Source organism: Zeus faber (assembly GCF_960531495.2).
Source record: "Zeus faber genome assembly, chromosome: 1".
NCBI lineage: Eukaryota > Metazoa > Chordata > Actinopteri > Zeiformes > Zeidae > Zeus > Zeus faber.
This window is the reverse complement of record NC_137193.1, coordinates 61,931,670-61,954,935: the sequence shown is the minus strand read 5'-3', so window position 1 is coordinate 61,954,935 and position 23,266 is coordinate 61,931,670. Positions and strand designations below refer to the sequence as shown.

The following is a 23,266-nucleotide window of genomic DNA, read 5'->3' as shown; positions in this document are numbered from 1 at the left end:
CTCACATTTTTGCTCGCAAATCAATACAAAAAATCGACAGAACGACGGCTCGTAACTCGGAAAACTCGTATGTTAGTGCACTCGTAACTCAGGATACCACTGTACTACCGTGCCCATGCTCCCCCCCCCCCTCCCTCTCTGTCTCTCTCTCTCTCTGTTTCTTGTGTCCTGAAGGTAGAATCAGGTTTCCGTGTTTTCCCACCTAGGATGGAGCTGTCAGTGCAGAAGAAAACACGTCGAGTCTCATGGCTCCGTGGCTCCATCCCTCCGTGGCTCCATCCCTCCATTACTCCGTCGCTCCTTCCCTCAGCCAATCAAAAGGCCCCTAGTTTACTGCCAACATTCCCCTTCTGGGAGTTATTACTCATTATTTGCATGTGAACCTCGACTGAATCGTGGGCAGCGAACAAAATAAATTATATTTTATTAACATTTTTCAGCCCTCATAAAAAGACACTTTCTTCACTAATAAAAAGACTAAAAAATACAACGACTGAAGACAATAAAAATAAATAAATAAAACTATCAAATAAGCCTCGAAAAAGTGAAATCTAATTAGCGCTGGGTGATAAACGAATAATATTTTTGATTTTATAGTATGCATGAACAAAACATAATACATAATACATAAATACATACAAACATAAAATATACAACTTGGAAATATTGCTATATAGTCGGAATGTGTATTTCTATGAGAGTTGAGAGTCAAGAGTTGTTGTTTTTTTGTTATTTTTCTATTTTTTACAGTCCCATGATGAAAGGTTCAACTGTTTTTATGAGAGTCAGCTCTGGACGAGTTGCTTGGGGGAAAAGAGGTGTCCGATTACTTAGACTCTTCTTGGTTCGTCGGCGTCGCTCAGTGTGACACACGGCCAGCAAGGGAGGACTTAGAACGACAGACAAGAGGAGAAAAAGTGTGTCGTCTGGCATTCATTTTGGCGGAAGGCAAGGTGTAAATCACTCAGCTTCAGTATGGATAGTTGCCTTAATCCCTTAATCTAGTCCTCAGTAATTATTTTCAGTTTGCGAGTCGATGATTTACTCGCTCGCCCAACTCTTTTGTCGGAGTGACTCCAGACTCCTGAGGTCATTTATAGATTAGTTCGATACGGACGAGTTGTTTGTTAGTCTTGCGTCACAAACTACTAGTGATGAAAGGTTCCACTCTTTGTTGAGATTTGATTCTTGACAAGTGACTCATGGAAGGATTTTTACAGATTTTCTGATATTTCCTTCCTGTGATTCAGCTGGTGTAATGCACGGTGAGTGGGGGAGGACTCCCTGGACGATGAACGAGAATCAGAAGTGTGGAGCTATCGAAGGAATTCTCACGAGGATCCTTAAATTCTATCAAGATTATTCATTTCGGCACAGAAAGCAAATTGCGAATCACAGAGATCATTACTTGTGTTGTATTTCTCTTGGTGTGAATCAGTGACATTCCGTTTGAATTATGCCAAATGCCTTCACCATTTTTTTCCACATTAATTTAATCCTCAGTAATTATTTTCTGTTCCCGGTAGAAGATTCAGGGATCTCGGCTCTTCATGACAGTTTTGCCGGAGTGACTCCAGACTCCTGACTCTTTTATAAGATTTGTACGCTCTGAACGCCTCGTTCGCCGGCCTTGTGTCACCGCCCTGCGCTGATCCATCAGTCATTACTCTGGGCTGATCACCAAATCCACCTGGTTGACTCAAAATCCCGGAGTGGAATTTTTACCTTCTGAAGCCAGACTTTCCGCCTCTGCTGGTGGCAAAAACGGTGTGTATTGCACGCCTGGACGAGCCGGTTCTTGTGCCTAGTACGCCTTCTTGCGCCGGTACGGCGCCTCTTGTGTCCAAATCAGTTGGGGCAGCGTGCAAAATGGCCTCCAAGCTGCAAAGATAAGCTGAGCCAAAACAGTTGCTTTTAGGGCCTTGTAGCATTTTAATACATATAAAAATAAGGTGTATGAGCCACCACGCAACCAGCCATACCACAAAGCCGGTCTTGTCTGGTTTGCTTCACCTGTAACAGAAGCTTTTTTTGGGGGGCCCTTTGGCTTGGGGCTTATCTCCTGTCTGGTGTCGTGGAGCAGCTTAGCTGTGCAACTAACACCCCCCCCCGCCCCTGCTGCCCGCCCCGCCTCCCTCTACCCCCCACGCTTCCAACCTGGATGATGCCCGTCCAAAGCAGCGACTTAGCCCCAATGCTTATCTCACTTTAAAGCAGATTGTCAAGCAGGAAAAGACCTCCTCCTCTGCTGAACTCATCACTCCATTCTGTTTCCTGCAGCTGCATGAAAATATTGTCTTTATTTATTTTGGGCGGCTGCGTAAAGACAAAAGCTTCTCTGTCCCCAAGTCGAACATTTACTGAAACCTCAATATTTCCTGTTATGATTTAATTTTTAAATCTACTGACTTTTATTATGGTTTTTAGCAGCAGAATTGGTAGTTGAAGTAATAGTAATCGTTGTAGTTGAAGTGGGAGTATTGATAGTAGTAGTGGTGGTAGTAGTAGTAGTGATGGTAGTAGTAGTGGTAGTGGTAAGAGTGGTGGAAGTAGTTGTAGTAGTTATAGTTGTAGTAGTAGTAGTAGTGGTAGTAGCAGTTGGAGTGGTAGGGGTAATAATATTGGTAGTAGTAGTGGTAGTAGCAGTAGTAGTAATATTGGTAGTAGTAGTGGTTATAGTAGTAGTAGTGGTAGTAGCAGTAGTAGTGGTAGTTGTAGCAGTGGTGGTAGAGGTTATAGTAGTAATACTGTAGTAGTAGTGGTGGTAGTAGTAGTACTAATAATATTAGTAGTAGTGGTGGTACAGTAATAGTAGTAGTAGTAGTAGTAGTAGTAGTAGTAGTAGTCCTAGTAGTAGTAGTAATAGTAGTAGTAGTAGTGGTAATATTGGTTGTAGTAATGGTACAGTAATAGTAGTAATCTTAATTTGAGGGATAGGTTTGTTGATTTTTAACCTGGTCCTCATAAAAATGTTGGTTCCCTTCATTTATATTTGGAGACAGACAATAAAACAAACAATAAAACCCGAAAAAGCCAGTACATAATGCAGTGTACCACATGCTAATGACTTCTTCTGATTGGAGTTCACCCCCTTAAGAAAATAATATTCAAGGTGTTTTTGGAGTCTTACTGTAAATGTTTGCCCCATTGGACTGCATTGAAGCACAGTGGGAAGCTGCAGCAGAGTGGTAGGTTTCTGCATCAGAGTTGTATGTTTCTACAGCAGATTGATACGTTTCTGCATCAGAGTTGTACGTTTCTGAGCAGAGTTGCATGTTTCCTAAGCAGAGTTGGATTTTTCTGCAGCAGAGTTTGGTTTTTCTGCAGTAGAGTGGTAAGTTTCTGCAGCAGAGTTGTACGTTTCTGCAGCAGAATTTGACGTTTCTGCAGCAGAGTGGTAGGTTTCTGTACCAGTGTGGTAGATTTCTGTAGCAGAGTTGTACATTAATTTCTGTAGCAGAGTGGTAGGTTTCTGCAACAGAGTGGTACATTTCAGGAGCAGCTTGGTAGATTTCTGTAGCAGAGTTGTACATTAATTTCTGTAGCAGAGTGGTAGGTTTCTGCAACAGAGTGGTACATTTCTGCAGCAGCTTGGTAGGTTTCTGCAGCAGAGTTGTACGTTTCTGCAGCAGAATGGTAGGTTCCTGTAACAGAGTTTTAGGTTTCTGTAGTCGAGTGGTAGGTTTCTGGAGAAGAGTGATGATGGAAACCAACATTTTAATATGGACCGGGTTGATAAAAAATAAAAATTAAAGGTATCCTACAATTGGACCTTGAAACCAATGAATATGCTGCTGTTATATCAAATTTTCTTGTGTCTTTGTGTTTAACAGCTGTTCTGTTTCCAGGGCCTGGTGTTTGAGGAGGAGCGGCCTCCGCCTCCGAACCGCGCTCCCCTGGCGCCCATGCTGGAATTTGTCTCGGCTCAGACTGGCGTTCCCGTCGTGGCAGTTGGGGGCGGAGCCAGTCTGGGGCGGGAGCCGCAGGTAAGACTACGTGTATTGTACTTCAACTTTCACTACTGTGCTCGGAATCCATGGGCTTTCAGCCCTTTTTGGCCCATAACCCCGTTTTGAGGTCCCAAAATTTCATTACAACAGCAATTGTGACAAAATGTGATAGATGTTCTTATCTAATTCTTATCTTATTTTTATTTGATTATTATTATTTTGGAGCCAACACGGCTAGTTTTAAGTTTGTAATTCACATCTAAGCTAAAAAGCATCAGATTGAAGCTAAATCAGAATCTTTCTTACTGAAAAAAAATCAGTATTTCAGTCTTGTGGCCCAGTGCAGCTCTCAAGTAACCCCTCACTGGATCACAAGCCCAAGATTTAGGACGTCGGTCTTGAGTGCTACTGTATTAACAGAACAATAGTAACACCCGGGGACCTGAAATGGTCTGGGACCTTTGTCCATGAAGATAAGTTAAAACTTTATTTGATTTGCACGCAGTGTCTCAAGAAAATATGCTGTTGAATAAAGGTGCATAAAGAGGGAAAAACAGTTGAATCGAAATGATAAAATGGAAATAAAAAAATAAAAGGAATAAAAAAATAATAATAATAAAGGTAAAAATATATTTATATTTTTGTTAAATGGATTGTTGTTTTTAAATACAAAAATAAAGATAATGTTTTTGGATACTTTGGTGCCTGAGCATCTGCTGGCGCTTCAGCCGTGAGGGTTGATCCTGCGGAGAACCAGGTGTCGATACCAGAGCATCTGGAGGGACCTGGGACCACAAACCCCTCAGCTCCTTTTGTTTTGAGGCTCCTCAGGACATGATGGAGGCTCCGTGAAGCTTCTTCTTCTTCTTCTGAAATCCCTCATTATCAGTCGGATGGAGGAGAAGCAGGAGCCAGAGAGCGACATGAATTGGATTCGGTGGCTCCGTCCTCAGAGAGATGTTTGACCTGTTTTTGTTCCTTTTTCTGGAGAGCGAGCTGACGCGAACCTGCCGGACCCACAAGGAATTGCTCGCTGTAGCTGCTGTTCACGGTGTGAGAAACAATATCGTCAAACCCAACCGACAAGAAATGAACGCAACCGTCCTCACAATGTTCTACATTTACATTACATTGCATTTAGCATTTCTTCTACCGTCCATGAAAAGTAGAAGACAAGAGACAAGATCTGCAAATCACAAAATCAGATTTGGGCTAAATCGGAAGCATTTTATTCTGCCAATAGATATTTGCCATAGTTTCTCGACAGACAATTAGTGTTAATAAAACTTAACAGTCTAAAAAATTAACAAAATTATAATTATACAATTAAATTGGCAAATATACAGAAATAGCCAAAAAGTACAAAAGAGAAATAGCCAAATATTTAATAAAACAAAATACAGAATATACAAAATGTGATGGACAAGATAAAAGATTTGTATGGCTATACAGGGGTATAGGCTTAAAATTACTAGTGATGTAAAATTCTATGTTCTTAGATATACTCTTATATTCTGAGACAGGTCTATATTATACCTCCTGGATAGGCCTCATTTCATCTTGTTTGTATTGAAACAAAGAGCAATTGCCAAGTCGTCAGGAAAAAAAATACCTTGGTCTACACACGTACTCCTTTTCAACAAGTTAATATAAGTCTCTGAGGTCGCCAAAACATGTTATGGAAGTTTGTTGCTGAAAATAGCACTCAGATAATGCATTCTAGCCATTCTAACATGCCTCTATACCAGTGCCGTAGGCAGTAATGGACATGGGCAGCACTGGCCCACCCACATTATTCACTGGTCCACCCAGCCAGGTTTTAGCAAACAAATAAATCTAAATAACTTGATTTGGTGTTCACTTGTGTGTTTAATTTGTCTTCTGATTGAAACAGAACTGTTGCAACAAGTTGTAGGAAGTCTCTTAGAAGTCTCCGCTTGCTATAGTGCTGGGGGGGCGGAGCTAACTCGCCGGCATGCGGTGAAGCTCGCCCTGGTGGTCCACATTTCTTTCTGGGAAAAGATGGCCCACCCAATTTTGTACTTACTTACTTACTTACTTACTTACTTACTTACTGCCCGTTATGCCTTCTGACATGTAGGGCAGCAACAAAGGTTCTCCACTCCTGTCTGTTTTGGGTTGTTTTCTGGACAGTTCCCCAGGTCAAGTTCTTAGCTCTCATTTCGTCCTCGACCGTCCGACGCCAGGTAGTTTTGGGTCGTCCTCTTTTTCTTTTTCCATCTGGTGTCCAGTGTGGGGCTACTTTTGGGATGCTGTTTGGCTCTCTCTTCATCACATGCCCAATCAAGTTCCAGCGACATCTCGCAATGATATTATCCATGCTGTCTTGCTGGCATCTATTAAGTAGGTCTTGGTTAGATATTGTTTTGGGCCCTATACCAGTGCCAAAAAATCCTACAGATTCTTCTCAGATTTTTTGTGTGGAAGACCGACAGCTGTTTGATGTCACTTGCTGTCATTCTCCAGCATTCCGAGCCATATAGGAGGGTGGAGAGGACACAGCTCTGATATAGTTTGAGTTTGGTCTTGGTGCTGTATTGCTGAGACCGCCATACATTGTTGAGCATTCTGAATGGGGATGTTTTGGGGATGGGGATGAATGGGGATGGTAGCTCAGGAGGTAGAGCTGGTCGTCTAGTAATCCAAAGGTTGCTGGTTCGATCCCAGGCTCCTCCTGCTAGGATGCTGTCGTGTCCTTGAGCAAGACACTTAGCTCCTGATTGCTGCGTCCGTCGGTGTTTGAATAATTGTAAGATAAAAGCATCTGTAAATGTGAAGAATGCATTCCTAGCCTTGTTTATTTGGGTCTTGATATCACTGTGTGCTCCCCCATCATGTCTTACGGTGCTTCCAAGATAGGTGAACTCCTCTTTTGTAGGAAGATGTTTTCCTCTTACACAGCTGAGCCACACTTGGCTTGAGGGAGGAAGCAGTTGAGACCCTCAGTATGGCTTGACTCTGATGCTCATCAGTAAGTTTGGACCTGACTTATTAAAGTTCATGGTGGAGAAGAGCTATGTCCATGACCTGTCTTAATTCTCAACGTCAAGTGCATTGTCTCATGTTTTACAACTTTTAAATTCTTGCTCTTTTTGATTAAATTGTTCTTGGTAAATTTGTTTTCTTTTGCACATATCTGTCCTTTTTCTTTCTCTTTATTTCTCTTGTAATAATAATCTATAACTTTTTCTTTATAATATTCAGGTTCTAACTTTTGTTCTTGCCGCACATCTCATGCTATTTGCTATCCATGTAATTCTTTTCCCTTTCCTATTGCAACACTCTGCTGTCTTCATTAGCCACTTCCCAAGTCTTCTGTACCTTGCACTGGGTGACAGGATATATTTTCCTTCCACTTCTTGTCACTCCAGAATCAAATTTCAAGCAAGTGACTAACATTCGCGTTGGCTAACTTGTCAACAAACACCACCGGAAGCTGTCACGAGCCTGAGCTATGGTAGCCCATAAGTGATAAAAATATATAAATCGCCCAGGGCAATGACGCGCAACGACTCGGCAAAAAGGTGCGTGTAAGAAAGACGCGCTGGCCGCACTAACACTAGACTTTGATGTCAAGTAGGGGGCCACAAAATATCGTCCCATAGGCCTCAATTGGCCCGCGGGCCACGGGTTTGAGACCCATGGTTTAGAGTGTGTGGAAAATACTACTTGAGACTTTAAAGAACAGCGAAAACACTGTGATCGAGGATGACAGGATGACTACTGTATGACCTACAGTAGTAACATGTTGTTGCATCAGTTCTTGTGAGATTTCACGCTGAAAACTGTTACCAGTCCATCGTCTCGTAACTCAGGGTTAATAAATGCATTTTAGTCACATTTACATGTGTTTACATCTAATCAGAGTGACTTATGGTCCACTCATTGTGGAAACACAGCACTGGTCATACCTCCATCATTATCGATGGTCCTGTCATGGTGATGGTGGACTGCCTCGGGGCCTTGGGGGGTCTACACATCCAACGACCAATGGTCAACAAACACCAACGCTACCCATCTTCAAACTCCATCAACATCTCCTTCATGCTCCCCGCGGCGCCCTAGGAAGCTTGGCATGACCACCAGGACCATGGTCGACCTCTGCCGCCAAACCTTCATAGAGAACATTTACCTCATGCAGGTTCTCAACAACAAGCACCCAACACCCTCAGCCTGCCATCCAAGACCCCTGCAACCTTGACACCTCTGCCACCTTGACCCCTGCCGCCCTGCTACCTTGACCCCTGACCCCAACAACCTGCCACTCTGACCCCAGCCAACCTGACCCCTTTCTCCTTGAAACCTTGACCCTTGCCTCCTTGACCCCTGCCACCCTGACCCCATCACCCTGCCACTCTGACCCCAGTCAACCTGACACCTTCCACCTTGAAACTTGGACCCCTGCCTCCTTGACCCCTGCCATTCTGGCCCCTGCAACCTTGACCCAAGCCGCCTTGATCCATGCTACCCTGACCCTGCTTCCTTGACCTCAAAACCCTGCCACCCTGACCAAAGCCAACCTGACCCCTTCCTCCTTTAAACCTTAAGCCCTGCCTTTTTGACCCCTGCCATCTTGACCCCTCTGCCACCCTAACCCTTGCTACCTCCACCCCAAACACCCGACCCCCAACAATGTGACCCCTGCCATACTGCCTTCAAACAACTCGGTGCTCCGCAGTCTAGCAAAGGATAACGCAGCCCAACAATCAGGAGCCTTTCCCCCGATGCCATCTTCTTCTTTTTCTTTCGGCTGCTCCTGTTAGGGGTTGCCACAGCGGATCATCTCCCTCCAATACCTTCTGTTCTGCGATCCTTCTGTTTCCCCCGATGCCATATGGCTTCTGAATTCATCATATTCATTTCAAATGGCAAAGAAACTTGAAAATGGAAAGAATGAATAGATGATGTCTATATGCATGTATGAAGTGGTAAAACTGTGGGAACAGGAGCTCAGCAGTGTGAGGTTAACACAACAAGCAACCAAGGTCTATCTGTATCTCTCCCCAATCTCTCACTCTCTCCCTCTATCCTCTCCCTTTCTCTAGGAGAGCGGCTCCATCTACCTCCAGTTCACATGCTCCACCGCCCTGCAGCTGGAGGTCATCTTCGAGGTACTGGAGGAGTACGACTGGACGTCCTTCTCCGTGGTCACCACCCGTCACCACGGCTACGAGGACTTCCTGGCCATGGTGGAGGGCCTGACGGACGGCTCCTTCATCGGCTGGGAGAAGAAGAGTGTGGTCATCCTCAACGTGACCGACGACCCTGGGGGGGCGCGGACCAAGCGGCTGCTCAAGGACAACGAGGCCCAGGTGAGTCCGCGTAGCATTACCATTGTGGTCTCCGGTCTACACTTTTATATTGTTTCAACAAGAATGTACTACCAGGCAGAAGGACAGATTCAATTAACTTTGAGAAGTGGTTGCCAAGTTGGCAAACATGCATCAGCTTTTGGTTGCCAAGACTGAAAAAATGGTTGCCAAATTTGAACCATTTTATGATAGATGATATTGATCTTGTGTAATTATGTGTATTTTGTAATTAAAGCCATACTTCAATATTAGGAAAGTGATATCAATAAAGTAAGTAAAGTAAGTAACAGTTTGTCTTGTTTCAGTTTTATGCTAAGCTCCTATGCCTGATTTTATGTTATTATTTATTTATTTATTTATTTATTTACTTTAACATAAGACAAGTGTTTGATAATGGAGCAACCAGACCACACCAGATGGTTGACAATGGCCCAAATGTGGTTGCCCGAGAGCAACTGAGCAACCGTTAATTCCAAACTTTACAAATACCACAAATAAACAGAGATACTAAAACAAACAAGACAACGAACAACACATACAATTTGGGAATAAATATACAGAAAAAAAAATGATAACGATGGAAAAAAATCCCATGAGAGCAAGAGACGACAACTCCCCAGACTCGAGTTGCAACCACTGGATTTATGACAAAAGTGACCAAGTGCATTATGCTTGTTTCCATATCATAAATAAACTTTTCTCATAAATCCTGAAGTTGCCGTCAACTCTGGTGGGTTGCCGTCTCTCCCTGTTATGGGATATTCTTGGATTTACTCACGGTGGTTGGCACTGTCGTCTCACAGCAAGAAGGCTCTGGGTCTGAGCAAGGCATTGGTCCAGATCTGGAGTTTGTCCCGAGGTGCCGCTAGGTGGCAGCTACACTTCTCTGACCGTAGATACATAATATACTGGGATGGGACAAATGAAGGGAACTAATTTCCCCCCAGAGGGATTCATATACAAATGACTCCAGACCTCGTACTGCGGTGGGCCAGGACAGACTGATCAACTGGGACTTCGTTTGGGGTTTGTAATGATTAGTAAGAAACAAAGTGATGGAAATCCATCCAAACAACTCAGACTTTTCTTCTTAGGTAGTTTTGGTCCTTTGAGATGCCCTACCTTCGTCAGAATCAGGTGACGCCGGAATGTCAGGAAGTCAAGAACCCATGAGTTCCGTTGCCAACACCTTCCGACCTTGTATCTACATCCGACTGGATGCTAGATGTTGGGCCGTGGTCCAGACCGCCATTTATAGTGGTACAGCGTTTTCTTGTATAGCGTTAAAACTGGTGAAAAAGGTCCGACCTCAAGAAAAAAGTCTATTGGTGGACACCAATCGAGGTGGATGTCAAGGTAGCCCACGTATTAGTGTTTTTGTTGTATTATCTAGCGTTTGGGGCTTTGGAGTCTGGATTCTACTTCTCACCGCTGGCATAAAAGCTGAGAGCCAAGACGGTCCTACTGAGGGAGCTTTGAGATATGGGGAGACAAGCTCAAATTCCCCACGTTGCATTGAATGGTAGAGCCCGACAGGTGGACGCAGGGGAGGTGGAGCAATGAGATGGCAGAATCGCTGGGATTGGCTTCCTGTCAGCCAGAACTGGCTACGCTTCATTAGCCAACCGTCTCAGTACATATTCCATTTCCTCTGTGATGGGAAAAGAAATCTTTAAGGTATCAGCCATTCCTCTTAACTACATAAATCCCAGGCCTTTCAAATAGAAGTCCCCCAAAATGACCGAACCCAAAATGACTCCACAGCTAAATGGCCGATATGCCTATCAGGTTCTGCTTCCCCAAATGGGGGAGGAAAGCTCGGGAATATGGGTCTCATTGTCTGTGAGCACATAACTATTTCCATTCTAGAGTAAATGAAGATATAACAAAAGACAAAATTCACATTTTCATCCTCGCCGAGAATGTATCCCAAATTAGAACGGTTCAAACTCCATTATAACCAAGATCCCTCCAACAATGCTGCTCCCGAATATCCTCCCCAACGCCTTGATTAGAACTGTACCAAATGCCATTACGACAAACCAATTATTGTTTAACCATTGGTAATAATTAGTTGATTATAAATTCTGTGTACAGCCCTTTTTCCGGAGTCCTCCATAATGAATGATGGCATCACTGCAACGTTAAGCCTGACATAAAATCAATCCTGTAATTACAATGCACTATTCACTCACACATATTTTACCATCACAACTAACTCTCCCCTGTCTTGAAATTCATCATTACAGTTTAAGTGTCATTATCAGTCATTATTATGAGTGCTCGGACCGTCTTTTCGGGAGGTTTATTTTATGTGAGCTTGATTTTGACTCCCTGTGAACTGCCTTGACCTGAACAAGTCATTAAATCTGGTCATTTTTCCACGTATTGTTTTTTTTTACATATTGCACGACTGAATAACAAAGTATGAAAATTAACAGGGGAAATCTTTTTTGAAAAGAAAAAATATATACATTTTTAAATGAATTCCCTCAAACCAACACTGTTTTGGCAGGTTCTTCATCAAATAAATACACTTTTTTTTTTTTTACTCAGAAGAGATGTGATATTAGAAACAAATTGCTGTGTTTTGAGAATACGGATCCAGTATCAGGCCGGTGTGGAGCAGGTCTCCATTGAGGCGTTACAATTGTTGTTTTGGTTTTTTTTGGCACTTATTTCTCGCCGGCCTTTGAAAGCGAATGAACTGAGCCGGAGTTTGGACCAGAACCAGTTCAGTGACATGGAACAGGGATGGGGACAGAACTGGAGCAGCCATCTAAACAAAACACAACACAAGTTTAACCTATTCTGCCAAATTTGGATCTCCTGTCATTCCCTTACATTAAGTTCAAAAAGCAGATTTTCAGTTTTCATGTCAACATAACGAGTGGAATCCATAGCCTACAAGATTAGACTCATATAGGATTTAACGGTGAACTCCAGGGGACCGCGAATGATGTTTGGACGCTGTGATGAGAAGGACAACGCCCGGCATGTGTGTCATGCACATAGATAGGCATACAGGCAACATTTGAGAAATCGAAAATGAGGCCAGTGAATAGAAAAATTAGATGAGTGGCTCTGTCGGCTTCCGTCACCTGGGAAACTGCACCCAAATGTCCCCCGAGGGCCACACAGGAGGCCCCTGTCAACTGGCAACCCTGGCAGCAGCAACAAGTTGAGTTTCTGAGGCAGTGCAGTGCTGATCAAAAAATAAACAGTTATGAATATAGCCTCATTTAAGACAACTAACATCATTAGTTTGGAAGATGTATCGCCTAAATAACTCCACTTTTGAGTTTCTGAAAGGTGTATTTTCCTAATTTCACAGGAGCTAGTCCAATTGATCCCTCCTGCAGCCATGTGCTGGGCCAACAGGTGTTGACCTTCTTGTCTGAATCTGGGAAAGATGGACAAAGTACATTTAGACCTTTTTTCAGAAATACTGTACGATTTTTGTTCTGGCCCCTGAATGTGTGTGGTTCTGACCCGGTCTGAGCGCCACGGCTCTTGAGTCAGGAGCTGTGTGGATCGAACGTGTTGAAGTGACCTTAGCGGCTTGGACAAACCTCTCTCTCTCTCTCTCTCTCTCTCTCTCTCTCTCTCTCTCTCCCTCTATCTGGGTAACAACAGATTCATCACCTCTCTCCTTCTCTCTGCCCATTTATCTTGTTCGCATCTTAGCCCTTTTTTTTTTAGTTCAATTTAATTCCTTGTTCCCTTGTGTTTTCCTGTTGTCAGCCTAAGAGACCTGTGTCAAAATTAAATATGTTAAAAGAGGGAGAGAGTGACAGAACAGGGATAAAGAACTGAGAGAAGCGGTCAAAGTGCAGAAGTGCAGGAAGGAAAAGCGGGAAATTACTTTAGTATCATTTAACAAAGCTCTCGGCTGACTATGGGCACTCCGTGTGAGCAAACAAAAACACAATATTTCTTTGAGCTTTTGTTGTTTTTGTTTGTCTGATTAGACATTATAATGTGCAGTAAACTGTAGTTAGATATATTGTTTTTCGAAATAACATGAATTTTGATCATTGTACTTACCGACCAACCAACCAACCAACCACCCCGCAATCTTTCAACCAACCAAACAATCCGCCAATCAACTACCAACCAAACAACCAACCAAGTAATAAATCCACCAACAAATCCATCAATCATCCACAAACCAACCAACCCACCAGTCAATCAACGAATCAACCAATCAATCAACCAACCCATCAACCAAACAGTTGAGATTGATAGATGGATAGATGGATGGGTAAATGGATGGGTAGATGAATCAATGGATGGATAAATGGATAAGCATCCATCAGTGTTGCCACTTCCCCTAGTGTTCCGCCTGCAGTGGGCGGAGCCTCAGATGGTTAACCAATCAGGACTTCCAGTTGCCAGCTTTTCGCTTCTGCTTCAGCTGCTGCAGCCCAGATGCCAAACCCAGACAGCCGGTTTGCTTTGGCTAGTATGGAGGTGGTGGTGGTGGGTGGGGGAAACCACTTGGGAAGGGGGAAACAAGCCTTACTGCACTCAGACACATCGTACACACACACACTGTACACACACATTGTACACTCACATTGTACACACACAATGTACAGACACACATTGTACCCACACACTGTACACACATTGTACCTGCACACTATACACTTGCATTGTACACACACACTGTACACTCACATTGTACACACACTGTACAGACAGACATTTTAGCCACACACTGTACACACACACTGTACCCACATTGTACCCGACACTGTACACACACATTGGACACACACACACACACACTGTGGACTCACATTGTACACACACACTACACAGAGACATGTACCCACACACTGTACACACACACTGCCCGCCCACTGTACAAACACACTGAACACACATTGTACCGACACACTTTACACTCACATTGTACACACACTGTACACACGCACTGTACACACACTGTACACACACACTGCACATTCACACTGTACACACACACAGTACACACACGGTACACACACACTGTACACTCACATTGTACCCACCCTGTACAAACACACATTGTACCTGACACTGTAGACACACATTGTACACACACACTGTACACTTGCACTGTACAGACACACGTTGTACCTGACACTGTACACACACATTGTACACACACTGTACACTTACATTGTACACACACACACACACACACTGTACCCTCACATTGTACACACACACTGTACCCCCCCCACACACACACACATACACACACACACACACACACACACTGCACACACATTGTACCCACACACAGTACAAACACACTGTACACACATTGTACCCAAACACTGTACACTCACATTGTACACACACACTCTACACACACATTGTACAAACACACTGTACACACATTGTACCCACACACTGTACACTCACATTGTACGCACACACTGTACACACACACGGTACACACACACACACACACATTGTACCCACTTTCTGTACACACACTGTACACACACTGTACACATACAGAAAGACACACAAATACTTACAAAGACTTCCATACATACATTACCATACAAGCCCACACACACACACACACACACACACACACACACACACACACACACACACACACACACACACACACACACACGTGTCATTCTCCATATTGAATCATTGATTAATTCGTCTCCATCTCCTTGGCAGTCTGACGTGGAGGAATAATTTAGAGGGAGCAGCATCGCTGTCCATCCAGACTCCCCCCTCTCTCAATGTCTATCTTTGCATCTACCTTTGAGATGAATATGTGGTTTATATTTCAGGAGGAGATAGAGTTGGACGGGGGAGAGTGGGAGGGAGAGATGTAGAGGGAGAGAGATAGAAATCTGGAGAGAGAGAGAGAGAGTTAAGGAGAGAGAGGGAAAGAGAGAGATGTGAATGAAAAGGAGAAACACAAGAGGAATACAAATGGAGTGCGTGGGGGTAAGAGATGTTCAAGGCTCCGAAAACAAACAAAACATATATCTATGTATAGACACAGATGGATGGACGATGGATGGATGGATGGATGGATGGATGGATGGATAGATGGATGGGTGTATGATAGGCGGATGGATAGACGAATGGTGGATAGATGGATGGACGGATGGGTGATAGGTGGATGGATAGACAGATGGATGGATGGATAAATGGCAGGTGGATGCATAGATGGATGGATGGATGATAGGTGGATGGATAGACAGATGGATGAATAATAGGTGGATAGATATACAGATGGATGGATGGATGGATGGATGGATGGATGATATGGATGGGTGACAGGTGGATGGATGGATAGATGGATGGATGGACAGATGGGTGGATGGATAGACAGATAGATCATGGATAGACAGATGGATGGATGGACAGATGGGTGGATGGATAGACAGATCATGGATAGACAGATGGATGGATGATAGGTGGGTGGATAGACAGATGGACAAATGGATTGATGGATATGCAGTACTGATAGATGGATGGATAGATAACTCTCTCCTTCAGTGGCATTTTTAGTTTATATTTTTTTGTTGCATTACCACGTCAATGAATGATTTATTCCAACAAGTACTTGAAATAAAGAAAAAGGTATTTTAACCCTCATTGTGACACAAGGTAAAGCCGCCGGGTTCCATTTAAAACATCATCCCCTCATGTGTCTAATAAGCAGAATCTCTGGTGCGTTTCGGGAGGTTGGAATGGGTCGTTTGTTTTGTTCCACTTCAAAGCCTTGAGACGATGAACACAGCGCAGCATCAGCTCGTCCATCCTTTTCCCAATACCGATACTATTAGCGAGCCAGGCGGCATGCTGTTTTCCTTCCGCCAGTCTGAATAAGTGATGCAAAACAATTTGTTTGTAGCGAGCTGATCTTTTAAATGACTCAGGAGTTGTGAGTTACTCCAGGCAAAAGAGTCGTTATTTTTCCGAGTCTGCAGCCACACTTGTAAAGAGCCGAATCTCCAAAAAGAGCCCGACTTTTCATCAGTAGTCTGAATCACATTTGTTGCATTAAAGGTAGCACAGGCATGCTACACAGAGTAGAAATATAAATGTTAAATTTGTTATTTCACAGCCTTTTTTGCATATTCTTGACAGACTTCAAACATGGAAAACGTAACTGTCAACCCAACCACCTTTTTCCACTCTCCGCCCAAACTACATCTCCAAGTTAAGAGGCGGGGTTTGATGGCTGGGTGTGGCCAGAGCATCATAGGCCCTGCCCCCTGCCAACTGAAGGACCACACCAGAGGCGACATGTCAACGACGCGAAAGCGGTGCGGAAACACTTCAGATACGCTGCCATGTTGATCAATGTGGAAGGTCACGCCAAGCCGAAGCCTCATCGTCCTGAAAGTATCACGCCACAAGACTTTTTTTTTATGCCTCGGCTCTTTTTTTCTGGGCACAAAGTGTAAACTGTATTTAATGAAAATATTTCATTACCAAGCCTGGTATGCATCAACCACAAACATCGCTGTGCGGTCCTGACGTGGATTACTGAGTTAAATTAACAAACTAATACATTCTCCCCCACAACAAACTAAACATCACTTATGTAAATAAAACATTATCATTCCAGCAGGAAGACAAATAGCATGCCCAGGAGCAGACTTTATTTTTTACTTCATACTTGGGAAGTAAGTTTAAAAACTTTATTGGTCTGGTACACCTTACCTGTTGGTCTCCTACGTTTGGGCTCCGGTCAAACTGACTTGTCAAGCAATAGATTTTTGTAGTAGAGAAATCTCACAATTGATTCATAATATATACTGTATGTATATACTGTGTGTGGATATACTGTATGTGTGTGTGTATATATATATACACACTATTCACAAAAAGTTAGGGATATTTGGTTTTTCGGGTGAAATTTATGGAAAATGTAAAAAGTTCACGCTACAGTGATATTATATCATGAAAGTAGGGCATTTTAGTAGAAGCATGCAATGGTGATTTCCTCATCTCAAACAATTGATTGAAACAAAAGCCAACCACAGTGGTGGGTTAACCACAACAAAAAATGTCAACGTCTCAATAACTTGTCATGTGCCCTTGAGCATCAATTACAGCTTGACAACGACGTCTCATGCTGTTCACAAGTCGACCTATTGTCTGCTGAGGCCTGGCCCCCAACTCTTCTTGAGGTGCCCCAGTCTCCAGCAGCCGTTCCCTAATGAACCTCGATGAGCTGGAGCATTGTCGTCCATGAAGATGAAATTAGGCCTGTGTTGTTCATGTAGGGGCACAATGACTGGATTAATGATGTTATTCAGGTAGTATGGACTTGTCACTGTACCATTCACAAAGTGTAGGGCAGTTCTGTATTGACTAGACACACCTGCCCACACTGTAACACCACCACCACCAAAGGCTCCTCTGGTGACAACAGTGGCTGATACATAGCGCTCTCCTTGACGTGTCCAAAATTGTTGGGGGCCATCATTTCTGCTCCACGTGAATCGACTTTCATCAGAGAACAGCACTGAGGCCACTGGTCCCTCGTCCAGCGTAAATGCTCCCTGGCCCATGCAAGACGATGATGGCTGTGCCTGGTGGTGTGGTCAGGTACCCTTGCAGGTCGTCTAGCACGCAGACCACGCTGATGTAAACGGTTTGGAATGGTCTGACATGACACTTGGGTGCCTCTCACCTCCCTTAAATGTGCCTGGAGTTGAGTGGCCTTCATCATCCGGTTCCGCAGGGCACTGTTCACAATGAAGCGGTCATCAGTGTGGGATGTGGCCAAAGGACGTCCACTTCTATGCCTTTCTGTGACTCTTCCAGTCTCTCTGTAGCAACCTGCTGATGTCACTCTGTGACGCTCTAAGCTCAGTGGCCACTTCCCTCTGAGAAGATCCTGTTTGAAGCCTCGCAATGCTGAGGTATTGTTGATCAATTGTTAGGTGTCGTCTTGGTCTCATGATGTCAAAATGTGAACAGCATGATGAAGAGGACTGTTTAAATACCAATTTGAATTGAACCAGGAAATGTATTGGTCGATTCATGGATCAAACACCTGTTGTGAATTTTGCTGTTCAGCTCCTTGTTACAGAACAGCAAGTTGTGCAAAAAGTACTGAAACATTGAACAGTTGGACATGTGCATTCAAAAGTTGAGAAGGTCAAATTAAGTTCACCTGTAAAGGTTATAGTGCATTTTAGGTTCATCATGAAATTTCACCCGAAAGCCAATATTCGGCTTTTTCTTTTTACTTTTTGTGAGTAGTGCATATATATATATATATATACACACACACACACACACACACACACACACAGTATGTCCTTCCAAGACAAGTTACTGTTATTGGGGGTAGTCACTATTGACCTTGATATTTCTGATTCTAGACTTTTTGGACTTTGTTTTTCTGTTGGATACATTTTCTTAAAAATGGATAATGGCGGCAATACACTGTCACCGAAACGTGCAAGCTCCAGCAGAGCGACAGGGCCCTCCGTTTGCCACCGCGTCAGGGTCCGAGTGGGAGGTTGTGGCGTCATCCCTCGCTCCGTGTTGACATTGATGGAGGTGTGGAACCAGCTGCCCCGGCCGTCAGAGCATCAGCGGAGAGCAGACATGGTTCGGCTTGTTAGGCTCATTTTGGGTTTGGCGGCGTCCAAAGCTACTAAAACTGATGTGGACCAAGAGCGTGTCGGCAAAAATCTTCCGGCGTTTCCTCTGAGTAATGGGCCAAAGTATCATCAGTCTGTTTGATGCTCACCCCACGTTCCACTACTTCTCTCTCCTCTTGGTTTTCTTTTCTTGACACTCCTTCCTCCGAATTTATTTCCTCAAACTTTTATTCATATTTCATACAGGAGAAACGTTCTGAATGAACAACAGAGGGTTTTAAACAAATGAAACCAGCGTCAAATCAAAGTTTTAGCCCATTTTGTAGTCAACGCACACTTGTTAAATAACCACTGACAACAAGGATAACACATTTTTATTTTAAATGTTGCCGTATGTCCGTATGTTAAAGCAATGGCACTTCAATTCAACTGCAAAAGCTTTAATAACAAGAATCGGCAGAAGAGGTTCTTTTTCTTCAGTTAATTTGTCCAAAATGTATTATGTGATCAAAATCTCTGTTCAAACTCCTGAAAATCCTTCCATACCTCTCGCCCCCTCTCTTTCTCCCCCTGTCCCCACAGGTCCGCCTACTCTACTGTTCCCAGGAGGAGGCCGAGCTGGTCTTCAAGGCGGCCTGGGCAGCGGGTCAGGCCGGGCCCAGCCACATGTGGTTCGCCGTGGGGCCGGCGCTGTCGGGCCTGGGCCTGGAGGGTCTGCCCAAGGCCCTGTTCGCCATCCGGCCGCAGGGCTGGAGGGACGAGCCCCGCAGGTACGAAAACGCCTGAAAAAAAGTCTGATAGTGAAATCCGAAAACAATCTAGAGTATTGGATGTATATCTGGCCAATCTTGATTGGCTTGTTGGGTCAAGTATTCTATCCACCAAACAGACAAGAAATGCAATGAGCGTCAATCAACCTTCATAACACTTTCCTGTTTATATTTCACTGCGATGTCAATATTGATATATTTTTTAAAGTCAGATTCGCATTTTTGCCATTTCCCATTTTGGCTCAAAAGGTACAATAAGTAATATTTAATGCAAATTGACCAAGATATTATATCTTCATTTGGCAGATGCTTTTGTCCAAAGCCAATTCCAAATACTCATACACCAATGGACGCAGCCAACAGGAGCAATTACGGGTTAAGTGTCTCGCTCAAGGGCACCACAGTACACGCTATCAGGAGGAGCCTGGGATCAAACTAGCAACCTTCAGATTACAAGACGCCTCCCGCTGTTCCCTCGATGGCTGCTGAGACTTCAAGCTCCTAAAACAGGAGGAAACACCCCTGTGGCAGTTTCACCGCCACTCGCCACCCAAGTGGCGTTTTCAGGGCCCTCCAGCAGAGACCACGGGGTGGTAGACATAAGTTTATTGTAGAGAGAAGACTAGGCAGAATTTGCCAGGAGCAGCGTGAACATGTCACGACACAGGCTCCTATCCGGAGTGTGTGTGTGGAAGGGGATTCTAAACCTACAGCTCGTTAGCCCAACCAATGAGCATCAGGTGTGGCTGCTCAAACCACCCTATCCACACAGGAACACACACACCACATACTCGCAACACCAAACTGAGGCCAAGAAAGCCTACCCCCCCCACCCCTGCTGTGTTGGCTGGTGAAGGCCTGGCCGGTCTTGGTTGTCACAGGTGCTGCTTGGAGGGGTAGCCTGGCTGCTAGGCTTCTGGATGGTCCCAGTGATGCCTGCCGGGCAGAGAAGCTAGCTGCCAGTGGCGACCTGTGGTGGTTGCTTCGCCTCTTCTCCCCCCCAGCCCTCCACCGGACACCCTCGGTGCTGCTGCTGCCAGCCGGGAGAGGGTTGGTGCTGGGGCCGCCCGTTGAACCGCTAGTGGCTCTAGGGCCTCCCTTCTGTGTCTCTTCCCCATGCTGGAGAGTCCCATTTCATGCGCCAGTGTGGCAATATCGCCACCACATGCCATCCAAGTAGCGTTTCCAGGGCCCACAGAGACATAGACGAGAGGGTTGTAGACATCAGTTTATTGTAGAGAGGAGGCTAGGTGGAATTAACCAGGACCAGATTAAACATGTCATGACATGGGCTCCTACCCTGAGTGTGGGTGAGGATGGGGTTTTAAACCGACTGCTTGATAGCCCACCCAATGAGCATTAGGTGTGGCTACTCAAACCACCCCATCCACACACCACTGCCCCTCAACCCCAAACCGGTCAATCTCTGCCCATAAGTTCCCCCCCTGAATGACGCTGCTTCTAACCCTGAACTGGTTTCATTTTGGTTTGATCAGCATGGGAAAACATTAATCTCCAAACGACTGGCTGAGCACCATGTTTGACAATGTTGATGTCATTTCTATGGCTCCCTTTAGGGAGCTCTATCTGTCTTTAAATATTCAACGATACTGATTGTGCCTTTAAGGAGTTTACTCATCAGATCTCGTAAATCTGTTGGCAAACTTGACGTCTCCATTTCCAAAAGCATTTTTCTCCAAGTTCAAATTCAAGTTCAAGTTGGGTTCAAGTTGCACAATAAGTTCTAAAAATACAAAAAATAATGTGCGTAATCGACGCGAGGTGCTCGCGCAGGCGGCCACAAGGGGCGGCGCCACAATCACTATTCTGGGTTCTATAATTATATAATATAATAAATTGCCTGTGTTGTATTAAATATACATTTAAGTCCTCCTGTGGCTTACTGATCCCACCGTTAGCCACTATTATGTTTAGTCAGTGCGGAATTTGAGGCCAAATGGCATCGATAGTATCTGTAATTTAATCTGCTTGCACAAATGGCATCGATAGTATCTGTAATAAAATCTGCTTGCACTCCTCCAGCTGTGATATTTAACAGTCACAGTGCAATAAAACCAATTCTCCCTTTGGACCATCACTAGCAAATATTGACCCAAATTTGGCCCATGTATGACCTGTGGTTAGCTTGTCAGTGCGGCCTTAATCTTTGAGTTTCGATCAGATTGGATTGACCTTTATTTCTCCCTATGGGGAAGTTGAGCAGCGGGGATGAAGGTCGAAGCAGATATATAAGTTGTGTAAAGAGAGACTAAAGATGTGCAAAAGGCAACATCTCTGCAGAAACAGTATAAATAATGGATAAAGTGAAAACAGTGCAAATGACTATTCTCGGTCACTACCTGAACCGGAGCTCATAGTGTGGAAGCACCAAACTTACAAGCATCCAACAAACATAATAATACCTCTTAATATACATAATTGGTGATTTCCCCATTCCTACAAACAGTGATTTTGCCGACGTCTGCATGGCTTCCTGTTCAAGCAACGACAGCATGAAGCCCCCCAATCAAATAATTGGGTCTCCTTAAGGAACTCCAGAAGGCCGAGCAGGTGAATCCCGGCAGAAGCTCTGATCCCATAATCATTCCGATAGATCCAGTGCATCCATGGAGATGGTGAGGATCTGAGAGAGGATGGGGGTTAAAGAGGGATTTTAGAGCTTTTAGAAGACGCTAGAGGAGTGGAGCGTGACAAGCTATTTAAGAATCTCTAAACCGGTGGCAACATGCTACAGAGGAAGCTGTTTGAAATACGACTGAAATATGTTTGGAACAAGACTGAATCATAACCAAAACATGCTGTTTTGAACATGTCGAAACACGTCGAAACATGTCTGAAATGTTAATGTAACATAGGTCAGGTCTGTTATCTTTTAAAATTCTGGTGCGAGCGATCAGCTCTGAATTTCCAACTTAAATGGCTGTACTGTACACACTCCAACATGGGAATAAGGGGAGTACAGGCAGTTATTTTCTTTCAACTTCAAGCACTGCCTAAAACATGTTTGAAACATGACTAAAAATCTGTAAAACATGACTGAAATATTTCTTATACATGTTTAGAAGATTTTTGAAAAGTTACGGAAACATGTCTCAAACATGACCCTGGATGTGGAACAGGACAGTCCTTCATGGATTCGATTCGTCTATTCTTCAGTTCATGGATTCTATTCGTCCATTTTCCTTCCACCTCCAAATCCAAACCTGTCAAACTCTGGGGTTTCCTTCCAGCCTTTTCAAGCCAAAATGTTCTAATGAATCACATTTCCACAGTGGCAGTGAAATTAGTTTTCCGCCGCCAGGAGCGAGGCCCAAGCAGGCGGCCCCTGCTACACGTTGCCTGCCAGGCTTCGATGCGTTGGATTCTAAACACAGAAAATCCAATTTTCTCTTATCCGCCACACCCGGTGAGATGAAAGATTTTGGAGAAAGGGTCCGTTACCAGACATGGATCTTCTGATGCAACAGAGTGGAAATAGCAGGAAGGAACACAGAGGAACCCCCCTCCATTTGTCTAATTAGATGGAACACACCCATCCATTACAGTAATTATCATGGAAATTAGTGGCACATTCCACCACGCTGCAGGTCACC

The 23,266-nt window shown here is 44.2% G+C and overlaps 1 protein-coding gene across 1 annotated transcript in view; it reads left to right on the top strand.

The window, feature by feature from the left end:
• Nucleotides 1-23,266, top strand: part of grin2da (glutamate receptor, ionotropic, N-methyl D-aspartate 2D, a) — a gene marked incomplete at both ends in the record, with an annotated part of 164,648 nt that overhangs the window by 12,442 nt on the left and 128,940 nt on the right. Inside the window, 3 exons of the mRNA XM_079998209.1 lie at nucleotides 3,849-3,986; nucleotides 9,017-9,283; nucleotides 19,465-19,652. Coding sequence (XP_079854335.1) covers nucleotides 3,849-3,986; nucleotides 9,017-9,283; nucleotides 19,465-19,652 — 593 coding nt within the window. The remainder of the gene's footprint in view (nucleotides 1-3,848; nucleotides 3,987-9,016; nucleotides 9,284-19,464; nucleotides 19,653-23,266) is intronic.